Consider the following 21,416-nt stretch of genomic DNA (forward strand, 5'->3'; position numbering starts at 1 on the left):
CGTGGGAGTATGTGGAAGAAGCATTTTCAATGTCTTCCACTGTAAACGTCGTTCTGGCCTCATACGTTACGGCTCTAGCCCGCCTCAAACTGTATTCCTATTTAGACATGGTGGGCGAGCGTACTTTATATTATGATACCGATTCAATTGTGTACATTTCCAGAGACGGTCTGCCTGATCTTCCTACCGGTGACTGTATTGGTGATTTAACTGATGAGCTAAGTGGTGGTCATATTTCGGAGTTCGTTTCTGGAGGCCCCAAAAATTATGCTTATAAATACATACTTCCTAATGGTGACGAAAAATTTTGTTGCAAAGTTAAGGGAATTTCCCTTAATTATTTAAACTCGCAATTAATTAATTTTGATACTATTAAAAAGATGGTACTTGTAAAGTCGGAAGGTATTAAAATCATAAGTAAACAAGTTAGACGAACAACAGAACATCAAGTCATAACACAGGAAATCCATAAAAATTATCGACCACATTCTACAAAAAGAAAATTTTTAGAAGATTTTAGTTCCGTTCCTTTTGGTTATAAGAAAATGAAAATTTAAAAATATGTATAAATTTATTTATAGTGTTAATATTATTGATTATTGTAGTTTTAATACACGGCTTTTTATTATTTAGTTATATGTACATATTTTATATTAGTATTAAATGTGTCTTTTAAGAATTTTTCATAAATTAGTTTTCCGTTCTCTATTATCCAGCGTCTATTTGGTTGTCTGTTTTTCTATCACATATTGTAGTTGGCTTTTAAAATTTTTATAGTAAAACAACGTTACCAGGTATCTGTTATGAGTTACTGATTAATTTAAAGATCTTAAAACGATGTATAGCATATTAGGGTTAAATATCATAAAATTTGTTCATTAAGTTTTAGAAGATGTTAAGACTACCAAAAGATATCCGTTAGCGACTACTGGTGAATTATGAACTGATCTTAATAAATTAAGATCAAGTGTTCCTGTTGCCACCTTTTTCTAATAAAAATGTAACAAAAATATGTCTAGCATCAGATCGTAAAGACGTCTACTGAAACATATTATTCACAAAGATATCTGATATGGACCATTGGCGAATTATGAACCGATCTTATTAAATTAGGATCTAGTGTTCGTGTTGCCATATTTTTCTGATAAAAACGTAACAAAGAGTTGTCTAGCATTAGATCGTAAAAGATGTCTACTGAAACATATTATTCACAAACATATCTGATATGGACCATTGGCGAATTATCAACCGATCTTATTAAATTAGGATCTAGTGTTCGAGTTGTTACGTTTTTATCTGATAAAAATGTAAAAAAAAGTTGTCTAGCATCAGATCGTAAAAGACGTCTACTGAAACATATTATTCACAAAAGATATCTGATATGGATTACTGGTGAATTATGAACCGATCTTATTAAATTAGGATCTAGTGCTCGTGTTGTCACTTTTTTTAATAAAATGTAACAAAAAAGTTGTCTAGCCTCAAATTGTAAAAAGACGTCTACTAAAACATATTATTCACAAAGATATCTGATATGGACCACTGGCGAATTATGAACCGATCTTATTAAATTAGGATCTAGTGTTCGTGCTGCCACTTTTTTACTGAATTGTAAAAAAAAGTTGTCTAGCCTCAGATTGTAAAAAGACGTCTACTAAAACATATTATTCACAAAAGATATCTGATATGGACCACTGGCGAATTATGAACCGATCTTATTAAATTAGGATCTAGTGTTCGTGCTGCCACTTTTTTACTAAATTGTAAAAAAAAGTTGTCTAGCCTCAGATTGTAAAAAGACGTCTACTAAAACATATTATTCACAAAGATATCTGATGTGGACCACTGGCAAATTAGGAACCGATCTTATTCAATTAGGATTTAGTGTTCGTGTTGCCATCTTTTTAATAAAATGTAACAAAGTTGTCTAGCATTAGATCGTAAAAAACATCTACTGAAACTTAATATTCACAAAGATATGTGATATGGACCATTGGCGAATTATGAACCGATCTTATTAAATTAGGATCTAGTGTTCGTGTTGTCACCTAAAATAATAATAAGAAAATCGATCGACAAATCTTAATGGTCTGCTTTCCTGAGTTAATTTTTAAGTATGTTTTTAATGGCCAGTTACCCAACAGGAGTTTAGTTTTCAGTTTAAGTATCTTCTAATAAAATCAATAAAAATGTTTATTTAAGTGTGTGATGGAAAAAGACAATCATTTCGCTTTCATACTGACTGTTTGTCCCATACTAACAAAACCTCTTCCGGCGGTCGTGTAACCGTACCGACTAGCGGTGGATGCTGTTAAGAACAAAATTTGTTCGAACCGAATTGGTTACGTTTGCCTTCAATATATGTTTTTTTTTTCATAATATATTCACTCAATTTCATTCCTTCGCTTACCTACCATTTTAATATCATTTTCTGTCAGTAGCACCTTCTCCGTACTGACTGCTGATAAGACTGAATTTTTGTTCAAACTGTCCTTTTAAATTTCTTCTGTATATTATATACTCTGGATTTTTTAAAATAATTAACTTATGATCGTAGATAAAATATAGTATGCAACTCGCACGAGTTTTGGTCACTATTCTTTAATAATTGATCATATTGATACATTATATCACATTTCAACGTTGAATATTTGGTGGCCCCTTTATAGTATAAACGGATGGTCCACTTTTGCCGCACAGAAACACGCTAGGTACCACATTGTGGGAGTAGTACTGTAAACTTAGGGTGTCTGTCAGACTCGCTTACAAACCGGGCTGTCACTTATTGAGTTGAGTACGTAAAGTGTTCTCTGTATGTTTTAATATGCATCGGGGAATTGTTGTCTGATGGTTATCGAAGAACCGTCTGTGATCATATCCCCAGTATCACTGTAACATGAATTGTGTTTTCTCACCTTACCTTGTATATATCAGCATCTAAATATAAAAGTAGACAACGGACGAAAAGAAGAAAATATTGGTTATCTAATTTGGGCAGTGGGACACCACTTTGATGATTTGCGACAAGATCTGTGTCTAGCCGTGGACAAAAAAAAAGAAGACCTATATAAAGCATTGGAGGAAACAATCGTAAACCTATGTATAGCACTGGAGGAAAGAATCGTAGACCTATGTAGAGTACTGGGCGAAAAAATATGTGTCGAGCACTAGACGAAAGAACGAAAGCTTATATGTAACAGTGTATAAAATATTGAGTTCCCCTGTCAAGCAGTGAACGTTCAATTAGTGAATAGAAGAAGGTAACATGAGATGAAAAACAGATTAGCGAAAGAAAAAGAAGAAGAGGAAAGAAAGGAAAAGAAAAAATGATTCGACTTGTCAGTAAGCGTGATGTCACCCGAACACCTGAGCAGGTGCAAACATCAAAGGATGCCGCTTTTTCCCACGGTCGGTAAAATTTTCCCAGCGCCAAGTGCCGCAATATCTACTACTTAAGTACTTTTTTAAATTATCTTTATTATAACTATTATGAAACACACATATATATCTAACCTAGTCAATGTAAATTTAAAATAAACTATCTTTAAACTGATATTCTTATAAAACTAATTAAATTCTATAGACAATCTAAAATTTAAAACAAACTATCTTCAAAATTGAAATTCTTATGACACTAACTAAATTATATTAACAAAATTTTGTACCTTTCTTTCACTGAATGCCTAAATGAACTGTTTTCCACTAAGTATATAGATTCTAATCACCACTGAATGTCTTCGTACTTCAGTTATCCTTGTTTTTTTTGTGAAATTACTTTTTTCAATTATCAGCTTCTACCAATTTAAGATATAGTTTTCTTCACCAGCATTTATACACCACCAGCAAACCAGCAAACAGCATTTATATTTATTCTTCTTTTCAATATACCAATATCCAATTATTATAAGTTGATTTATACTAATCTCCAACCATAATATAATTTAATTTCTTCCAATATACCTTTTTTTATCTTCAATAATTATTTGTGTATAATTATAAATGTGCATTAAATTATATGCATAATTTTTAATCTTCATTTAACTCACTATATTAAACTATTGGACTATTTGTACTTGATTCACTGACTCTAACTAACTTTCATAATAAACTGCTTGACTTCTGACTAAAACTTAAAAACTGCCATCTTGAATCCAAATCACGGGTATTTATATGTTTTTGGATTTCTAGAACCATCTCGTAAGAGATCATGTTCCAATTTGTTCTATTATATACATGTCTGAATTTTCTGGAACAAACCATTTCGCAAACATGGCCATCTCCGGAGATCCAGAGAATTCCATTCTTTTCTATTAATAATTTTGTTTACATTTAGGCTTTTCAGATCAGAATATATAATTAAATTAGTAACTTAACATTCTAATTTAATAAAATACACATTTCAAACAATATATTATTATAACCCACTTTATATTCGTAAATATTCTTAAACGTCACTTCAGAGTATAAATATCTGTCAATCTCCGAGAGTATTTTCACATGATGCACATGGCTCACTTATATATATTTACAATATTAAAATACAACTTTTTACAATTATTATATGCTAATTTCTTAAAATGCCCTCACATAAATATATTTTTATAAAATTCTCTAGTATATAACTTATTTAAAATAATCAAATACTTTTTTATATCTAATATTATGTAGTATATAACTTATAAATTATTTTCTATAAACCCCAATCGTTACAATATATATATATATATATATATATATATATATATATATATATATATATATATATATATATATATATATATATATATATATATATATATATACTCATATAACTCATATAATATATAAAAATATTTCTCACAAATGGATGTCAAAAATTAAACAAATAAAGGCATATATTAAATGTTTAAATGACAAACTTTAAAATGTTACTGAAAATTAAAAAGCACTTGAATTGGAAATAAAAGTGGACTTCACAAAGAATCTCTGTTAGATTTTGTAGTAATAAGCCTCAGTAGCGTAGTACTACTTGGTAATAATAATTTATTATCCATCAAAGATTAATTTTAAAAGGTCTTAATTATATATATTTTTGTTTGAATATATTGATTTTGTTTTTGAAACTAATAAATTTCACATAAACATTAGCTTTAATCCAAATTCCAGCTGATACTGCAGTGTTTTTTTATAAACATTGAATATTTGAAATAACGAACAAACGTTAAAAGTAATTTATGCATAGTTTAGTCGTACTTTATCCGCCAGATCGTGTAAACTTACAGCTGAAACATTACTACAAAGACAAACAACGTTACTACAAAGACAAACAAGTTAGTGCCATTTAGTTGACAAGTTCTTTGAGATTCGATAAACATATTTAGTGCATCGATTTTTTTTTAGTAAGTCTCATTTGATCAGTTCTATGTATAACGTATATACCACAGTCTATTTGGTAAAGTCGAATACTGCAGAAAAACTGCACAGTAAACGGGGCATAATCTCCTCCACATATATATCATTTAATTTGTTATTTTTGTCGATCCGTTAAGGAGAGTGTGGTGAAAATCCTGTGCGGTACGTCTTAACTATGTCGTCTTCCGTTTCTCAATCGCTCTCTATTTCATATAATTTACTACTCTACAACACTAGAGTACAACAATCACGCTACTCTCTTCCACTCTTCGATATATATTCCTCTTTGGCTTCTCCTTCAGTCATAACGTTTACGTGGTTCCAATCGCTGTTGCTAGGGAGTATCAATTTAACCAGGACCTTCACTGAGTTTCTCTCTCTCTCTCTCTCTCTCTCTCTCTCTCTCTCTCTCCTTAACCCATCTTGACTTTCTCTCTTTAACCAATCAATACCAGCTGAAATGGTCGCATACTTCAAATATACGCATACGTAAATACGCATACGCAAATATCCTCCAGGTAGAAACATTGAGACCCTTTCTATTCAATATTGTCGTGGACGAAATAATAAAATTACGTGATATAAAATGGAAGAGAAGGATATAACATTGTGTGGAGGATGCAGTGTTGGTAACGAACAAATATCGAACTCTAAAACAAAATACATCACAAAATATGTGTCAAACATACTTATGAATCAAAACTTTAAGAAAATGGAATAATTATCAAGCAAAAAATGAGATTCAAATCTTTAGCTACATAAATACAAGGAGTTGGCAATGTTGAGGTTGAAGTACCAGAATTGGGAGGATGTCTAAACGATACAATAGGAAAACATAAATATCGGGGATCCACAAGACAATATGAAATGTAATACAGAAACTAGACCAGAAATATTAAAAATTAATACACTAAAACAAATAAAATCAAGATACTTCGTAGACTACTTGGAAACACACTCATATAGATATAGGAAGAATTGAAAACTTAAGATTTACATGCAAGCTCAAAGATATTAATCACAGTATTAAACAGAAAGAGGATAAAGTGAACACAATAATAGAATAGAAGGAGGAAGACTGGTGGTAATCAGTCGAGATAACAGATATGGGAGCCAGGACCGTCCCCGAAAGAGATTGAGCGATGGTCTAAGCATATAAGGGGCAGGTGTATGAAAATAAAATGGATAAGTTGCCGTTCATTAACAAGAATTATGATATTGTTTATACTATTAAAAACGATAAAATTTATAATTGAATTAACATCTTATTACTATTTTGTTTACAGAGTACTTACTCGTTTAACACGAAATATTTCAACTGACTGTTGAACAAGTGGAATTTCAATATTATGAGTTATAAAGAAAACAAAGCTATTATATTTGATTATATACAATAGTATACAATTTAAATAGCAGTCACAACGTAAAACGTACTAAACGATTATTTATAATTAAAAATAATCGTATCGATTATTCTAACTTATTCATTTTAATTTAAATAAACTATTTTACACCAATTCATTTAAATATTTCTTTTTTATATTTGAAGAGAAAATTTTCAGTAAAACAATTAAAATTGTCTAGATATAGAAGTATAAATTTTGACAGAAAAGTAAATTAGTTTGTATTTTTAAGATTGATATAGATTTTGATCTGATGTTTAAAAAATCTTAACGTAATATTTCTTGTTCATACAGATACATTCTTACATATTTTTATACCGTCTCACGAGATGTTTTGTAATACGTACTCTGATTGTTTGAATGAAATTACTTTAAGAGTATTGTTTAATATTTTAATAACGATATTTGGATACCATTTTGTATATGTCTTCAAAATTTGCATTTTTGGTTGAACATTGGTACACTTCTGAAACAGTACAAGCTAAATTTATACACTTGCTTCGCTTGCACTGAAAAACAATTATTCCGCCTCTCTCTCTATTGCATGTTTTTATTTTACACAAAAATTAATGTTTTAAATTTTGGTGGTAAAAAGTGAACTGCAAACATTAATTTTTTTGTTACTTAGTTCTTCAATATAGATTAAAAAGTGTGCCGTAGAAAAATATAAGTTTATTTATTTTTACGCAAATACCTTTTTATAATTATTAAGGGCGTTAGGATCATAATTATAATTTAAGTTAAGTTTTTAAGTATGAAAATATTTATTTATACCTATATTTAAATATTTTCAAATTATGTTCTTTCATTTTTTAATAAATTATAAAATAATATTATTTATTGAAGTTATACTTCTATACGCGCGCTCCACGTTGGAAATTTGTATAGGAGTGAATCTGTGAAATCATTACATATGTAAGATAATGAGTAAGAGAGAGACAGAAGATATATTTTCTCTCTCTTCCTCTCTCGAATATAAAAATGTTCCTTTTGTATACATAATTTAATATTATATATATATATATATATATATATATATATATATATATATTATATAAAGATATATATACATATAATATCATACATATAATAAAATATTTATTAATATTATTATTTATGTGATATATTTTGTATTATTTATTAAATGGTCATAATTATATTAGTTTTTGTATTTCAAAATAATAATCTCAATAAATCACTGTATGATCCAGAACTGTCAATTTTGAAATACATCTTTGGCATGTCCTCGGTAGTATAGTAGTCAGTATCCCCGCCTGTCACGCGGGAGACCGGGGTTCGATTCCCAGTCGGGGAGGACTTTTTTATTAATATTATTACATTATTGTCATTTTTAAATACTTATGGATATTGCATTTTAATTTGTATTGTATTATTATATGGAATTATGTTGCACTGTATTGTAGTGTATATTTTTTTTAAGTATATTGTCATTTTTAAATACTTATGAATATTGCAGTTTAATTTGTATTGTATGAATTTTACTGCAGAGGATGTGTAATTCAACTGATGTTGTAAGGGATTCAACTCCTTTCATACATATATGAAAATAAAAATATATATTCAATCCTTCATTGTTAGTAAGTTGTTATTAATTCTGTTTCTCTTTCTGCTATGTCTTACCTATGGAATTACATATTATGTAATGATTGTGCAGATTGACTCCCAAATAAATTTGTAACGGCGAATGCGTGTATAGAAGTGTAACTTCCACCGGCAGTCCCACTGGACTGCCACACCCGTTTTTTTTATAATAAGTTTATATTAAATTTAAATTAGGTTGAATAAGATTGATTGTGATTTTAAATTATAAATTGGTTACAATAATAAATATTCAACTGTATGATTAAAATGAATTGTCAGTTGATACCGTATTATTGACATATTTAACAGGAATTCAAATTTAATTTTGCCTTTCCCATATAAAACCTGTTCCATTGTTAATAGCTGTCTCTTTATAGACTATAATCATCATTCTATGTTGCAATCAGTATTAACTATAAACAGTATATTGAGTTAAAAAGTATGTATACTGCTTTACAAATGATCGGAAATGTGATAACGGAAGTTTATAACTCTGATATAAATATGGATGAGGTGAACATATATGGCGAACGTTATTATGAAAATCTAGATATGTGTATATGTATCAGATGTTATTCATCATCATCATTCAGCCAATTGCGTTTTCATTACTGCTTTCACGTCTTCGGTCCATCTAGTCGGTGATGCCTCGGCTTCTTTTATAGTTTCGGGGTCTCCATTCCATGATTCGTGTCCATCTTGTGGATTCGGAAGGCTCAAAGCCAGCATTGCACGTTACATGGCTTCTTGTGTAATCCTGTCGTTATACCGCAGAGCATTAAAAATATAATGGACTAGTAGAATTACAAATAAAGAAGTACTGGAGAAGGTTGGTAAAGAACAGAACTAATCACCACTATACAAACAACTCATAATACAGTGAAAGATTTAAGGAAGGAGATCTGTTGGCCGAAGGCAGAATTCTTGGTTGAAGAATCTACGTGATTGCTATGAATGCAGATCGATTGATTTGTTTTTATAGCAGTAGGTTCAAAAATAAAAATAGCCGTTATGATTGCCAACCTCCGTAAGGAGACGGCACTCTAAGAAGATCTTTTGTAATTGCTGCTGAGTTTAATTTATTTAGTTTACTATATTCTTCTTTGTTTCTCTTTTGTGAGAAAGAATTGTGACAGACTTACCAATAATACTTGATAGTTCTATTCAATCTTGTCTTGTCGGTCTTTGCCGTATCTCAGAATCTTATCCTAAAAGTTTATTGATCTGTTATTATATTGCTTGTGACAAATAGTTCGGACTATCGCAAAAGTTATTAAATATTTTGAATGTAATTGAACTGAAAACAGAATACAAATATCAATGTTTTTTTTTTGTATTTTATAAAATATCGGTTTGATCAGGAACACTTTTAAGACATATCCACTTACTCTATTGCTCGATTAGCAATTGGGGGCACAATGGGTATTATCATTATTATATCTAGTAATGGAGTTTGAGGAAGAAGAAAAGTGTTAGTAGCTTATTTGGCCGACAAACGCTAAAAAATATTGTTTATTGGATAATCATAATAAAAAATAGAATAGTCCATTGCTTGACGTACATCTGACAAAAAATCGTATTTCACTGAGTGAATGTCACTAGTAGTGACAGTGACTTTATTAAAAACGCTGTTAAATATATTTTATTTTAATTTCGAATAAGATTGGTCGGCAGATGTACGTTGTACAATAGATATGAATATAGCTATCGTGTTATGCTCTAATCCAGAGATCACTAGTGTATAATAGGTACAGGACTGGTCCTAACACACTACTTCATGGTACGCCTGCATTGAGTACCACTAAATATATACTATTTCTAATTTCGTCGACACTGTGTCTACCTTTGAAGAGTTATAAACTATTACCAATAATTTGCTACGCAGTTTACTTGATATATTATATTCAAAATTTTTTACGATAACCAATTTATAATTTTGTACATGTCTTATACGGCTTATTTATATATTATTGAAGAATGGAAACACAATATTAGAGAATGAATTTCTACTCTTATTAATAATATGTTTACTAACTTTGTTGCGCAGAGGAGAAAAAATAATGACTCTTAAGGAAAACCGTAAGCAACAATAGTTTGTGTATTTGCATGAATTTGTTTGTGGATAATTTTTTATTGTCTTTTGATTCGAATTTAAAACGCAGAATAAAACATTGTAACTAACGTGATTTTGCGTACAATATCGATAGTATCGCATATAATTTGACAGTATTTAGTTCAGTAGTTAAGTTTGTTAACGTATATTTGCAATTATTTTGTTGCGTCTGTATGATCTTCACCTACAGCCAACACGGCAGTATCATCAGTAAAGGTAGCTATTGTGTTATGCTCTAATTCAGATATATTACTAGTATAGGTACAGGACTAGTCCTAACACACTACTTCATGGTACGCCTGCATTGAGTACCACTAGTCTCTTACACATGTTTCGAGGTTTCACCTCTCGTCGGGGAGTCATCACTTGAGTTCAATTTCAGGTCTTACACGTCTCCTTGACGCGAGATTAACCTCGAAACATGCACCATTTTAATTTTATAGGAAATTAGGCCACCGGGTAGGATTTGCACGTGCTAATGATGTCGAATATTTCCAATAAACATGACATATTATGTTTCTCTATTCTTAAGTGGGTGATCGACGTGCGAGCCATAATACCGCGGTTTTAAGAACGAAGTCATGTCGAAAACATGTCGTGTTCAACTGAAACTGAAAGTGAAGTTTTATGTTACTTCGCTATAGCATACTACGAAATTACAAAAAAAAAGCGGAGACGCCCTAGACGTTGGGTATTTAAAAGTTTAACATATGCGGTAAGTCGAGTTGTTTTGTTTTTGTATTCTGGATATGTACATTTCTATAAACAAACACAGTCTCGTAAACAATATATAAATTCTAATAAAAAGTCGTAGCTGAGAGTTCGCATATCCATGATGAAAAACTGATCTTTTCACTTCAACGGTCTTTGAAAACTGCCGGTTTTGCTCGCCAGTGGTGATACACGCGCGGTTTTAAATGACGAGCCAAGTAAAAAATAAAACAAACTGACGAGCCGCGAGCCAGGCTCGTAGGTATATAAAACCGCGGTATTGCAATGATACACTGACGAGTTTTACCGACGAGCCACAAAACCGCAGTTTTACTCGCCTGTCGATCATGGCCTTAAACATTCCAGTTAGTCATCGCATTTTTATTTTATCTCACATTGAAAGATGTAATAAAAATTTACGACTTCCCGTCTTCACTGCCGATAAGAATTCATTATATACAAGAAATTATAATTATGTCGAAATATTTTTTATTGTTTAAAAATTAAAAACACAAATTGCCAATACAAAAGACTTTTAAATCGATCAAAAGACAATTAAAATGAATCTTTATCACGTATGGGAATGTTTGCATGTTGTCTCACAAATCATAAACATATGGTTCACATCTAAGTTTGTGATAGTTTTAAAATGGTTTTTATTTTTAAGCATGAGAACTTTTCTATGAAGCATTGGTTCTTTTAAATATTTATCAAGCTGAAATTCATAAGAAAAAGTTGAGATTTTACTTGAATTTATTTCATTTATTAAGTACAAGCGACTGGAGTTTTTTGTAAGTATCTGCACTCGCCGTTAAGAAAGTTTAAAATAGGAAAATAAAAAAAGATTCAATTCTTTTATAGCTCTATGTGTAATTAAAAGAAGCGTAACTATTTGCAATTTGCTTTTACAACTCACAACTCTTATCTTGGCAGAGATTTTGTATTTTTTTACCGGTTTTGTCCTTGTATCGATAAATTTTAAGAACTCCTTAATCGCACTAAATGATATGAGTATTGACCGTTTCTTTCAGAAGTTCTTTTAATAATTGAGAGTCCTGTAAATTATATAAGTTTAAAAATAATAATTATTCATAACTACATAAATAGCTGTCATTGCAGAAATAGTTTCCTGTACTCTCCTTAAATCTATTAATAATTGTCCATTTTCTGCCTTATATTTTCTAAAATATTCTATTAAATAGGTCCATATATTACAAAAGAAGAAATATTACACGCATTAAAAACAATGAAGAGTGGGAAAAGCCCTGGACTTGATATGCTTCCCATAGAAATCCTAAAAATTCTAGATGAGTAGCACATTGATGTTTTAGTGACACTCTTGAACCAAGTTTATAGTTCAGGCGTATTACCCAAAGAGGGGTTAACATCTATTTTTATTTGTCTCCCTAAAAAAAACGCAAGAGAATGCAGCGATTACCGCACCATTAGCTTAATGTCTCATATGCTAAAGTTACTACTTAAAGTCATCCATAACCGAACATATCACAAACTGGACATAGACGTTAATGATACACAATTTGGTTTTCGCAAAGGCCTAGGAACACGTGAAGCTCTTTTTTCACTTAATATACTAATACAAAGATGCCTGGAAAAGAACAGCGGTAAATAGAGATGGTTGGAGAAGCCTGTTGAAGGAGGCCAAGGCCCGATTTGGGCTGTAGCGCCATTGGATGGATGGAAAGATGCCTGGACGTCAATCAAGTTATATACGCATGTTTTATTGACTATAATAAAGCATTCGATAAAGTACGACATAAACAATTAATGAATGTCCTGAAATCAAATCAAAAGATTGACTACAACGACCTCAGGATCATATCAAATTTATACTATAAACAGCGAGCAAAAGTACGTGTTAACGAACAGCTGTCAGAAGAAATTGAAATTAGATGTGGAGTGAGACAGGGATGCGTATTGTCGCCAATTCTTTTTAATTCCTACTCCGAAGAGGTCCTGAAAAAATCTTTTGAGGACATTGAAACAGCTGGAATAAAGGTAAATGGAGTTCCCATTAACAACATTAGATATGCTGACGACACTGTGATCTTAGCCGAAAACATTGAAGATCTTCAGAGCCTGGTGACCAGAATAGCGGAGTATGGAAAAGAGTCTAACAATGAACGTCAAGAAGACGAAAATTATGAGAATATCGAAAACTCAAAGAAATAACGAATCTTCTAATAAACGGAACCAACGTCGACCAAGTGGACAAATACGCATACCTGGGAAGAATGATTAACTCCACAAATGATTACAATCAGGAGATCAAAATAAGAATAGAAAAGGCTAGAGCAAATTTCAACAAAATGAGAAGAGTGCTATGTACCAGGGATTTAAAACTGGAACTAAGAGTTAGGTTGGCGAGGTGCTATGTTTTTTCGACTTTATTTTATCGAATGGAATCTTGGACCTTGAATGCGACATCAATGAAAAAACTGGAATCATTCGAGCTGTGGGTGTACAGAAGAATTCTGAAAATATCATGGACAGAACACGTCACAAACAAAGAGGTTCTGGGAAGGATGAACAAAGAAATGGAAATTTTAAATACAATACAAACAAGAAAATTAGAATATCTTGGACATATTACACGTGGAGAGAAATACACCTTGCTCCAACTGATTATGCAGGGAAAGATCCAAGGAAAGAGAAGCTTAGGGAGGCGTAGAATGTCATGGCTGCGCAACCTGAGAGAGAGAACTACATCAAATGAACTTTTCAGAGCAGCCGTCTCAAAAGTCCGAATAGCTATGATGATTGCCGACCTCCGCCGCGAAGATGGCACTTGAAGAAGAAGATTTTCTGCCTTGTTTTTTCTAAATTTTAAAACGTTAAAAATTACTTCTGACGGTTGATGTTAGAACTTCGTTGTGGCAAATTTTCCACATTGTTTTTATGTTTTATATATGACAACTTTACAACACTGCACAAACTAACCCGCAAATTATATGAAGCTTTCCTCACTTTTTCGAATTTTACCAGTGCGCATCCAGAACTCGCGTCTCCTCACTATCTTGGGCTAGTGTAATAATGTCTAGAATCGAATCTTACGGGTGGGTGTAAAAATTTGGATCGTTCGTAAATGACCCATCACTAGTATTTCAAAATTGTGGTTGTTTGCATGGCCTTCTATTAACAAGTGACTGTGATATGTTGAGTAGGTTTTACCGGTTATAAAACTAGTTGGGTTATCCGTTTTTAATACTTCTTCCTGGCCGATGTTATAGTGAAACAGTGTTGTGTTTTTATGTTTTATTATTGAACATGATTTTGTTACCAATTCTATAAAGAATTGAAAATAGACTAGAATGCAATAGAACAAACTGAGATATATAAATTTAATATACATTTTTATTTAGGTTTTGATATTTATATTGCATTTAAAAATCAAACCGTAAATAAAAATGTAGTCTATCTAAACATACTTACAATGCTGTGCCCCAGAGCTGTTATTTTACAATGTTGTAAATATGTAAACAGCACTCTTTTATTTTATTCTTTGGTGTTTGCTAACTATTTTGTGGTTATGGATAGATGTCTAGGTGGAGTTCTTCTAGTTCTTTATCGAAGGAAGTACAATTCTATATGCAACAAAAACCTCGTCCACGATAAACCATTGCTTGCCTCACAGCTTGTGCATTTTCACGCACTTTACTTTAGGTATGTACGTAATTTTTCATTCCATAACAATGACCACCACATTTACGTAGATATTTGTTCAAACTTTGTAACGTGGAAAGTGTGTAATGTATTTCTTCTGAAATACACTATGCACTTGTTATACGGTGCGCATCTTAAAGTCTCACCACAGCCAACTATTTTCTGAAAGATAAAACTTAGCACTCGTATATAGTTTTTATGTTTTATTGACGTAATTATCAAAATTGCGGACAGGCTCAATTTTTGGTGTTACATTGTTTTAAAATGGCACCTACACCAAAAAATTTGGTATAATCAGTTTTTATCGAAAATTCTGAAACAATTTAATTTATTTTTTCAGTTTCCCACATTATGATAAAATTAATTTGTTGTTTATTTATCGACATCTGTGAAAAATATGACCTCATTTTTATTTAATGACAATATATAGTAAGTGACACAAGCGCTTTCAAATGATGTACCTGATGTGTCGCATGCGATATAATTCTTAATTAAAAAAAAATCGATGACCTCACATTTTTGGCAGATGCTAATATACAAACAATTAAATTCTATCTGAGACACTGGAAAAATGAATTGACCTGTTCGAGCATTGTTCATAAAATCTGAACACTATCAAATTGTTGGGGATATTTGATACATTTTTTTCACTATGTTGCCATTGAAAATTGAACTATCGTTATTTGTACAACATAGCGATCGAATCTATACTGAGCTTTCAAATCATGTAGGTATAACTTGCCATATGATACCACTTAAAATAATTTGTGGCGCCCTCCGATATTTTTACTGATTGTGTGACTAAAACATCATATAACTATGAACATGAACCATAATTCAGGTACACAGAAATACTTTGTGGTAAGACTTTAGATGCGCACTATGTTACTAACTGTAAATTAAAAATAGAATTGTATTCCTGAAGATTTGTTTTGAAGGATTAGTGGCTGTATAATTTGCTTGAACTTTATAAAAAAATATATTAGATTATGTAAACTTTTGGTAAATATATCTGTTGCAGATGTAGATGCCTAATTTATTAGTATATTGTACAGTTTATTAGTAATGAAGACCGATCAGGCATATATTCTTTGCTAAATCGACTACTACTACTACTATCAATTTTTTTTTGTTGTTATTGATATTCAAGATTAAAAAAAAATGAAGCGTTGAACTATCGTAAATGTTCAATGAACTCGAACTGTCAAAAATATCGTATCATTATATATTAATCTAAAATTCTAATTACGTTAAATAAACGGATAATAGATTGGTTACATCAAAATTACTTGTAGAAATGGATTTGAAAATCTTGGCTATCTCAATGCTAACCTATATTTGAGATTCTCTAATTCTTGTCCTTCTTCTATCCGATTAAAATTAGTTGGATGCTTATATATTTTCACCGCTTCCCGATATAACCGTGGGTAGTACTGTGATGTTTTATCCAGCATCTGCGTTTCTTCAAACAGTATCCGATGTTCCTAAACGACAATGGCTTTTATGTTCGTTTGTGTGTCTTTTTGTGGTTCCCAAATATACCATTCCACATGTGCATGGTATTCGGTATACTGCGGCCGTTGCTAACGGGTCGCGTTTGTCTTTCACCGATCTTAAACAGCCCTCGATTTTCTTTGTTGGCTTGAAAATGGTCTTTATTTTGGCTTTTTTTAAGTATTCGCCCGATTCTGTCTGTTACCCCCGATATATAGGGCAAGAACGCTTAGCGTATACATGCTGTTTTTTTGTCCTTTCTTCTAGAAAGGTTGTTAATCGCTTTATGTATTTCTCTTCTGGTATAACCATTAGAGGTGAGCGCGTTTTCAATATGAAGAAGTTCACTTTGTATATGCTGTGGTTTACAAATTCTCTTCGCCCTCTCCGCCAGAGTTTTGATGATATCTTGTTTTTGGCCTGGATGCTACTCTTATCTACCTGTTCATAAATCTGGTCTTCCCATGAAAAGTAGGTGGTAGCGAGGCAAATACGGTATAATTCCACCATATCCTTGGAAACTAGTCTCTCAGTTAAATTCAGAACGTCTTCTAGGAGAACTCTTGTAAATAGGGAAACAACATCAAAGCTAACAAGAATGTCAGGTTCCTGTAAAATTATTCCTTTGATAAAATGAAAAAGACAGTCAAGATTTGGATCTACTCTGTATGAGTACAAGAAACCAATTCGCTAATGATTTCTGCTTAGTTGAGGAGACATGTCGTGGAATGCAAATTTTAGATTCCCCATGTCTCTATTAACATCTTTATCAACGTCTGCTTTGCCTTGCAATTTTTAGAAGGCTCAGATTAAGGCAGAAATCTGAATTGTGTTTCGAAACTATTTTACGGATTTATTCCTTTGATCTTCTCGATGAAATGGGTGGAGTCTTTTACAAAGGCATCGTTTTTCCTATGTGTGGTTGTAAAATATTGGCCAGATATTTAGCAAGGCTGTAAGACGAAGACCCTATGGAGCTCACAATAGGGCGTAGGGGTACATTGTCTTTGTATATTTTCGGTAAGCCATACAAGCGTGGTGGGACTGCTTCGCTGTTGCATATTCTTGGCTTTGTATCCTCTGATATGGACGAAGATTTTATAAGTCTATTGATTTTTCGTAGGGTGACTGCTGTGGGATCTTTTTAAAGTCTTTTATATACCGCAGGATCTAGAATATTTTGTATTTTTGTTTTGTAGTCGGTTGTCTTCATTACGACGGTGGCGTTTCTCTTATCTGCTGGTAAAATTACAACATCTTTGTCTGCGTTTAACGTATTTTCGTCCGACCTTTCTAAAGGTTTACCCTCCAATGTTGTCAACAGGGGTTTTTGAGAGACTATATATTTGGTTTTATCTATATTCATGTCTATATTTTTTGCCATGATTGCGGTATCGTCTGCAAATGTTATAAATGATGCTCCCACCAATCCTTACACCTTCAGTTCTTTCCCATAGTTCCTTATGAAATATTAGTTGGGAGTACACATTGAATAATTGTGGCGACAGCACACATCCCTGTCTGACTTCTCTTTGAATTTCTACTTTTCTACAAGTTTCATTTATCATTTATGCTGATTTCATGTGTGCATGTATGAGTATTTTACCTCCATATTTTACCAATTTATTGGGTATTTGTTCTGGTTCTGGTGATTAACCCGGAAATTTTAGATATATGGTACCTTATACCTATATGTGTACTTTATAGTCTTGGGAAAGCATTCGACAGAGTTTAATCTTAAAAACTTGTGGAGATACGAGTAAGAGCCACGTCAATCGGAATATTAGAATTACAATATTAGAATTTTTTATTGGAAACAAAATTCAAGGGTTAGAAGTACATATTTTAAGAGGTCTTTGTTAGGGCTGTATATTGTCTCCACTTTTATTCTAGATATATAGCGAATATATTGCCCAAGAGGCGGTAAATTACCTATAGAAGATATTACACACAACATGCGTTTCTTGATCGCGTACAAGATCTTGGGTCTAAAAACTATCTAAAAAACTAAATGTATGATAATCTCACAGAAAGATCACGGTAGTATCGTAGCTCATAGTGGGGGTACGTGAATATAAATATTGGGGCAGCTGGATACCGAAACATTACTGCAATTGAGGAAATAAAAGCACACACATAAATAATAAGGTTAGTTATGTATAGTAAAAATATTAATCTAAGACTTAAAACAAGAATATTAAGATGCTATATTTTCTCAACTTTGCTGTATGGTTCAGAGGCTTGGACTCTAAAAAAGATCGAACTAATAGAGGCGTTTGAGATGTGGTGTTGTCTGAGTATACTAGGAATAGTATAGTAGGAAAAAACTTGAATATCTTGGATACATTACAGGACCTGCTACAAAACAATATGAAATATTAAAGACTAAAGAACTTCAAAACTATTTAAAGCAACTTCAAATAAAATCCATATTGCCATATTGAACTCCAAACTCTGTAGAGAAGATGTAACCTGAAGAAGGTACCCTATAAAATATATTTTGTTACTTGCACGCAAGACCTAAATATACAGGGTTCAGTAAAAATAATCAAATTGATGACAACTTACGGTTTAATCGGAAGTGTAGGCGTGCTGTAGATCTGTTAAAGTAGATCTGCGGAAGTCAATTACAGATATCAAATTTTTAGATTTCAAATTTCAGAGATGTCTCTCGTGTACGACCTACATGAATAATATAATACAGATTCGTTGTGAACTTCAATGTTTTAAATCGTTTATCACTTTATCTGTATTATAGACTCTAATATAGCTTTATTTTAAATGCAATTTAACGCTTTATTTTTTTAATTAGGCTAAATTGAAATGAATATGTACTTAATCATCTATATTTTTATTTTTTCAGCCACAGTAATGGAAGGATGGTTATGAATATTTTGGAGACTGTGTCAGGTGACGCAGTGTAAATGTTTTTAATGGTGTAATTTTTAATCGATTTGATCCTGTGATCATTAGGAATTTTTATCATAAATTATATATAAAGAGACAATATAAATATTATATACAGTGTATTTATAGGACATAAGGGATTAAAAATTAAATAAAAATTGTAGTTTTCTTGTTTTCTAAATCCTAAGTTTTTTTATAGGTTATGGCCTTGGCGAAGCCAATTCACCAGATTTTGTTTAAAAAAATTGTTTGTTTTTTTTTTCATTTATTTTTTTTTGTGAGCTATGTGGCACATATGCATCCAAAGATTTTCAGAAAACTGGAGCAAGATATTAGTAACTGTCAGTTTGAGTTCAGAAACGCAGTGGGTACAAGAGAGGCCTTGTTTGCCCTTAATTTATTGGTGCAAAGAGGTATGGATGTTAACCAACGACTTTATATCTGTTTCCTTGAATACAATAAGGCATTTGGCAAAGTCCTACATAATCGCCTCTTACAGCTACTTTAAGATAAAAATCTGGATATGAAAGAGATTAGAATAATATCAAATAATTGCGTCTGTAAAGGTCGGCAACGATCTATCAAAAGAAATGGAAAAACGATGGGAGGTAAGGTAGGGATGCATACTCTCTCCGCTGCTCTTTAACATTTCATAACATATTCAGAAGAGATAGTTCAGAAAGTACTAAAGGAGTTGGCATTTAACGTTCCTACAGTTCGGATGTAGAAAACTTTTTCGAGTAGGGACTTTTGTTCCCTGTAGGCAATCTAAGTCCATCGTCACATAGCCATATAATTTAACAATTTTAAGTATGGTTTAATCCATTCAAACTCAAGCACTGTTTGGTTTTGAGCTTATTTTGCAAATACTACAAAGTTCACTGAAGATGGACTGATTAGTTTTTAAACGTTCTGAACTTGATCCCTTTGGATTTTTACATTTAACTTTTAATTAAATGTAAAAATTTAATTGCAATGTAATTTTTAAGTGGAATTAAAATCAACGGAGAACCTATAAAAACACCAGATACCCTGATGATGCGTTAGTAATCGTAGAGTCGGTTGAAGAATTACAGGTTTTGATTAATAGGATTGTATATATATATATATATATATATATATATATATATATATATATATATATATATATCACACACATATATATATATATATATATATATATATATATATATATATATATATACAAACAACACAGTTTATTAGGGTTGCAGTCAGAAAATTGGCCGGGATGTGAATGAAACAGTCTTATGACTTTTTGTCTAGCTTTCGGAATGGTTTTATTCCTTTTTCAAGACATAGTCGTTGAGATTATTTGTAAAAGCATAGACACTCAACATTAATAACACACACATAAAATATAAAATAGTGGACAAAATACATCTTAAAATTTAGGTACAGATAGTAAAAATTTTGTTTGTCATCTTTTGCTGGTGTGTTTTAACTCTGGCACATAGAGAACAAAAAGTTTTTGTTTCTTCAATGTATTCATCAGGAAGTTCGTTGCTGGTGAGTGCCAGTAAAATAGCGGGTAGGAAAGGGAGTTTGGGTATAGGTCTTCTTCTGAATACATTGCCGATGGATGAGCAGGTAGTTTTTAGGATGATTTGGACTCTGAGGTTTTGGCCCCGGATGGTGCTGATCGTGTAACTCCTGCTCAGAGAGGGGAGCCTCTCATTGATGGGCTGGATATTCGACAGGTGATGTATTAGGACGGATGAGTAATCGTGGCACTTGTAGTTTGCCCTACGCAGGATTCTCCTCTCCAAAGCAAGCAATCTTTGTGTGTTGTGGTCGGGCAACATAGTATAGATATTGGATCTATACTCGATGACCGGTCTGATAAAGGTTTTGTATGTGTGTATGAGTGAACGTGTGTGTGTGTTCTTCCGAATTTACCACAAAAAGCATTGAGTAGTCCGAGTCGGCTCCTGGCCTTGTTACAGGCTTTGTCCAGATCGGCCGTCCAGTTCAGTGTATGGGTAAACACTATGCCGAGGTACTGGATCTGGTTGCGGAGCTGTAGTCGGTCCCCCCAAAGTCTTAGGTTGTTCCTTGCGGAAATTATGGGTGTGATAGATTGGCTTTGCTTTGGA

The 21,416-nt window shown here is 32.0% G+C and overlaps 1 protein-coding gene across 6 annotated transcripts in view; it reads left to right on the forward strand.

Annotated features, from left to right (window-relative positions):
- Positions 1-19,460, forward strand: part of Sec16 (endoplasmic reticulum export factor secretory 16) — a 164,335-nt gene extending 144,875 nt beyond the window's left edge. For 4 of the 6 annotated variants that reach the window (XM_072535162.1, XM_072535161.1, XM_072535163.1 and 1 more), the window contains 2 exons: positions 14,776-14,901; positions 19,259-19,460. In XM_072535162.1, coding sequence (XP_072391263.1) covers positions 14,776-14,853 — 78 coding nt within the window. In that variant the 3' untranslated portion in view covers positions 14,854-14,901; positions 19,259-19,460. Of the gene's footprint in view, positions 1-10,443; positions 10,476-14,775; positions 14,902-19,258 lie in introns of all 6 variants that reach the window. The other 2 variants (XM_072535164.1, XM_072535165.1) reach the window with 2 other exon arrangements.
- Positions 19,461-21,416: the final 1,956 nt, after the last annotated feature.

This window comes from Diabrotica undecimpunctata, chromosome 6 (genome assembly GCF_040954645.1).
Source record: "Diabrotica undecimpunctata isolate CICGRU chromosome 6, icDiaUnde3, whole genome shotgun sequence".
Classification (NCBI taxonomy): domain Eukaryota; kingdom Metazoa; phylum Arthropoda; class Insecta; order Coleoptera; family Chrysomelidae; genus Diabrotica; species Diabrotica undecimpunctata.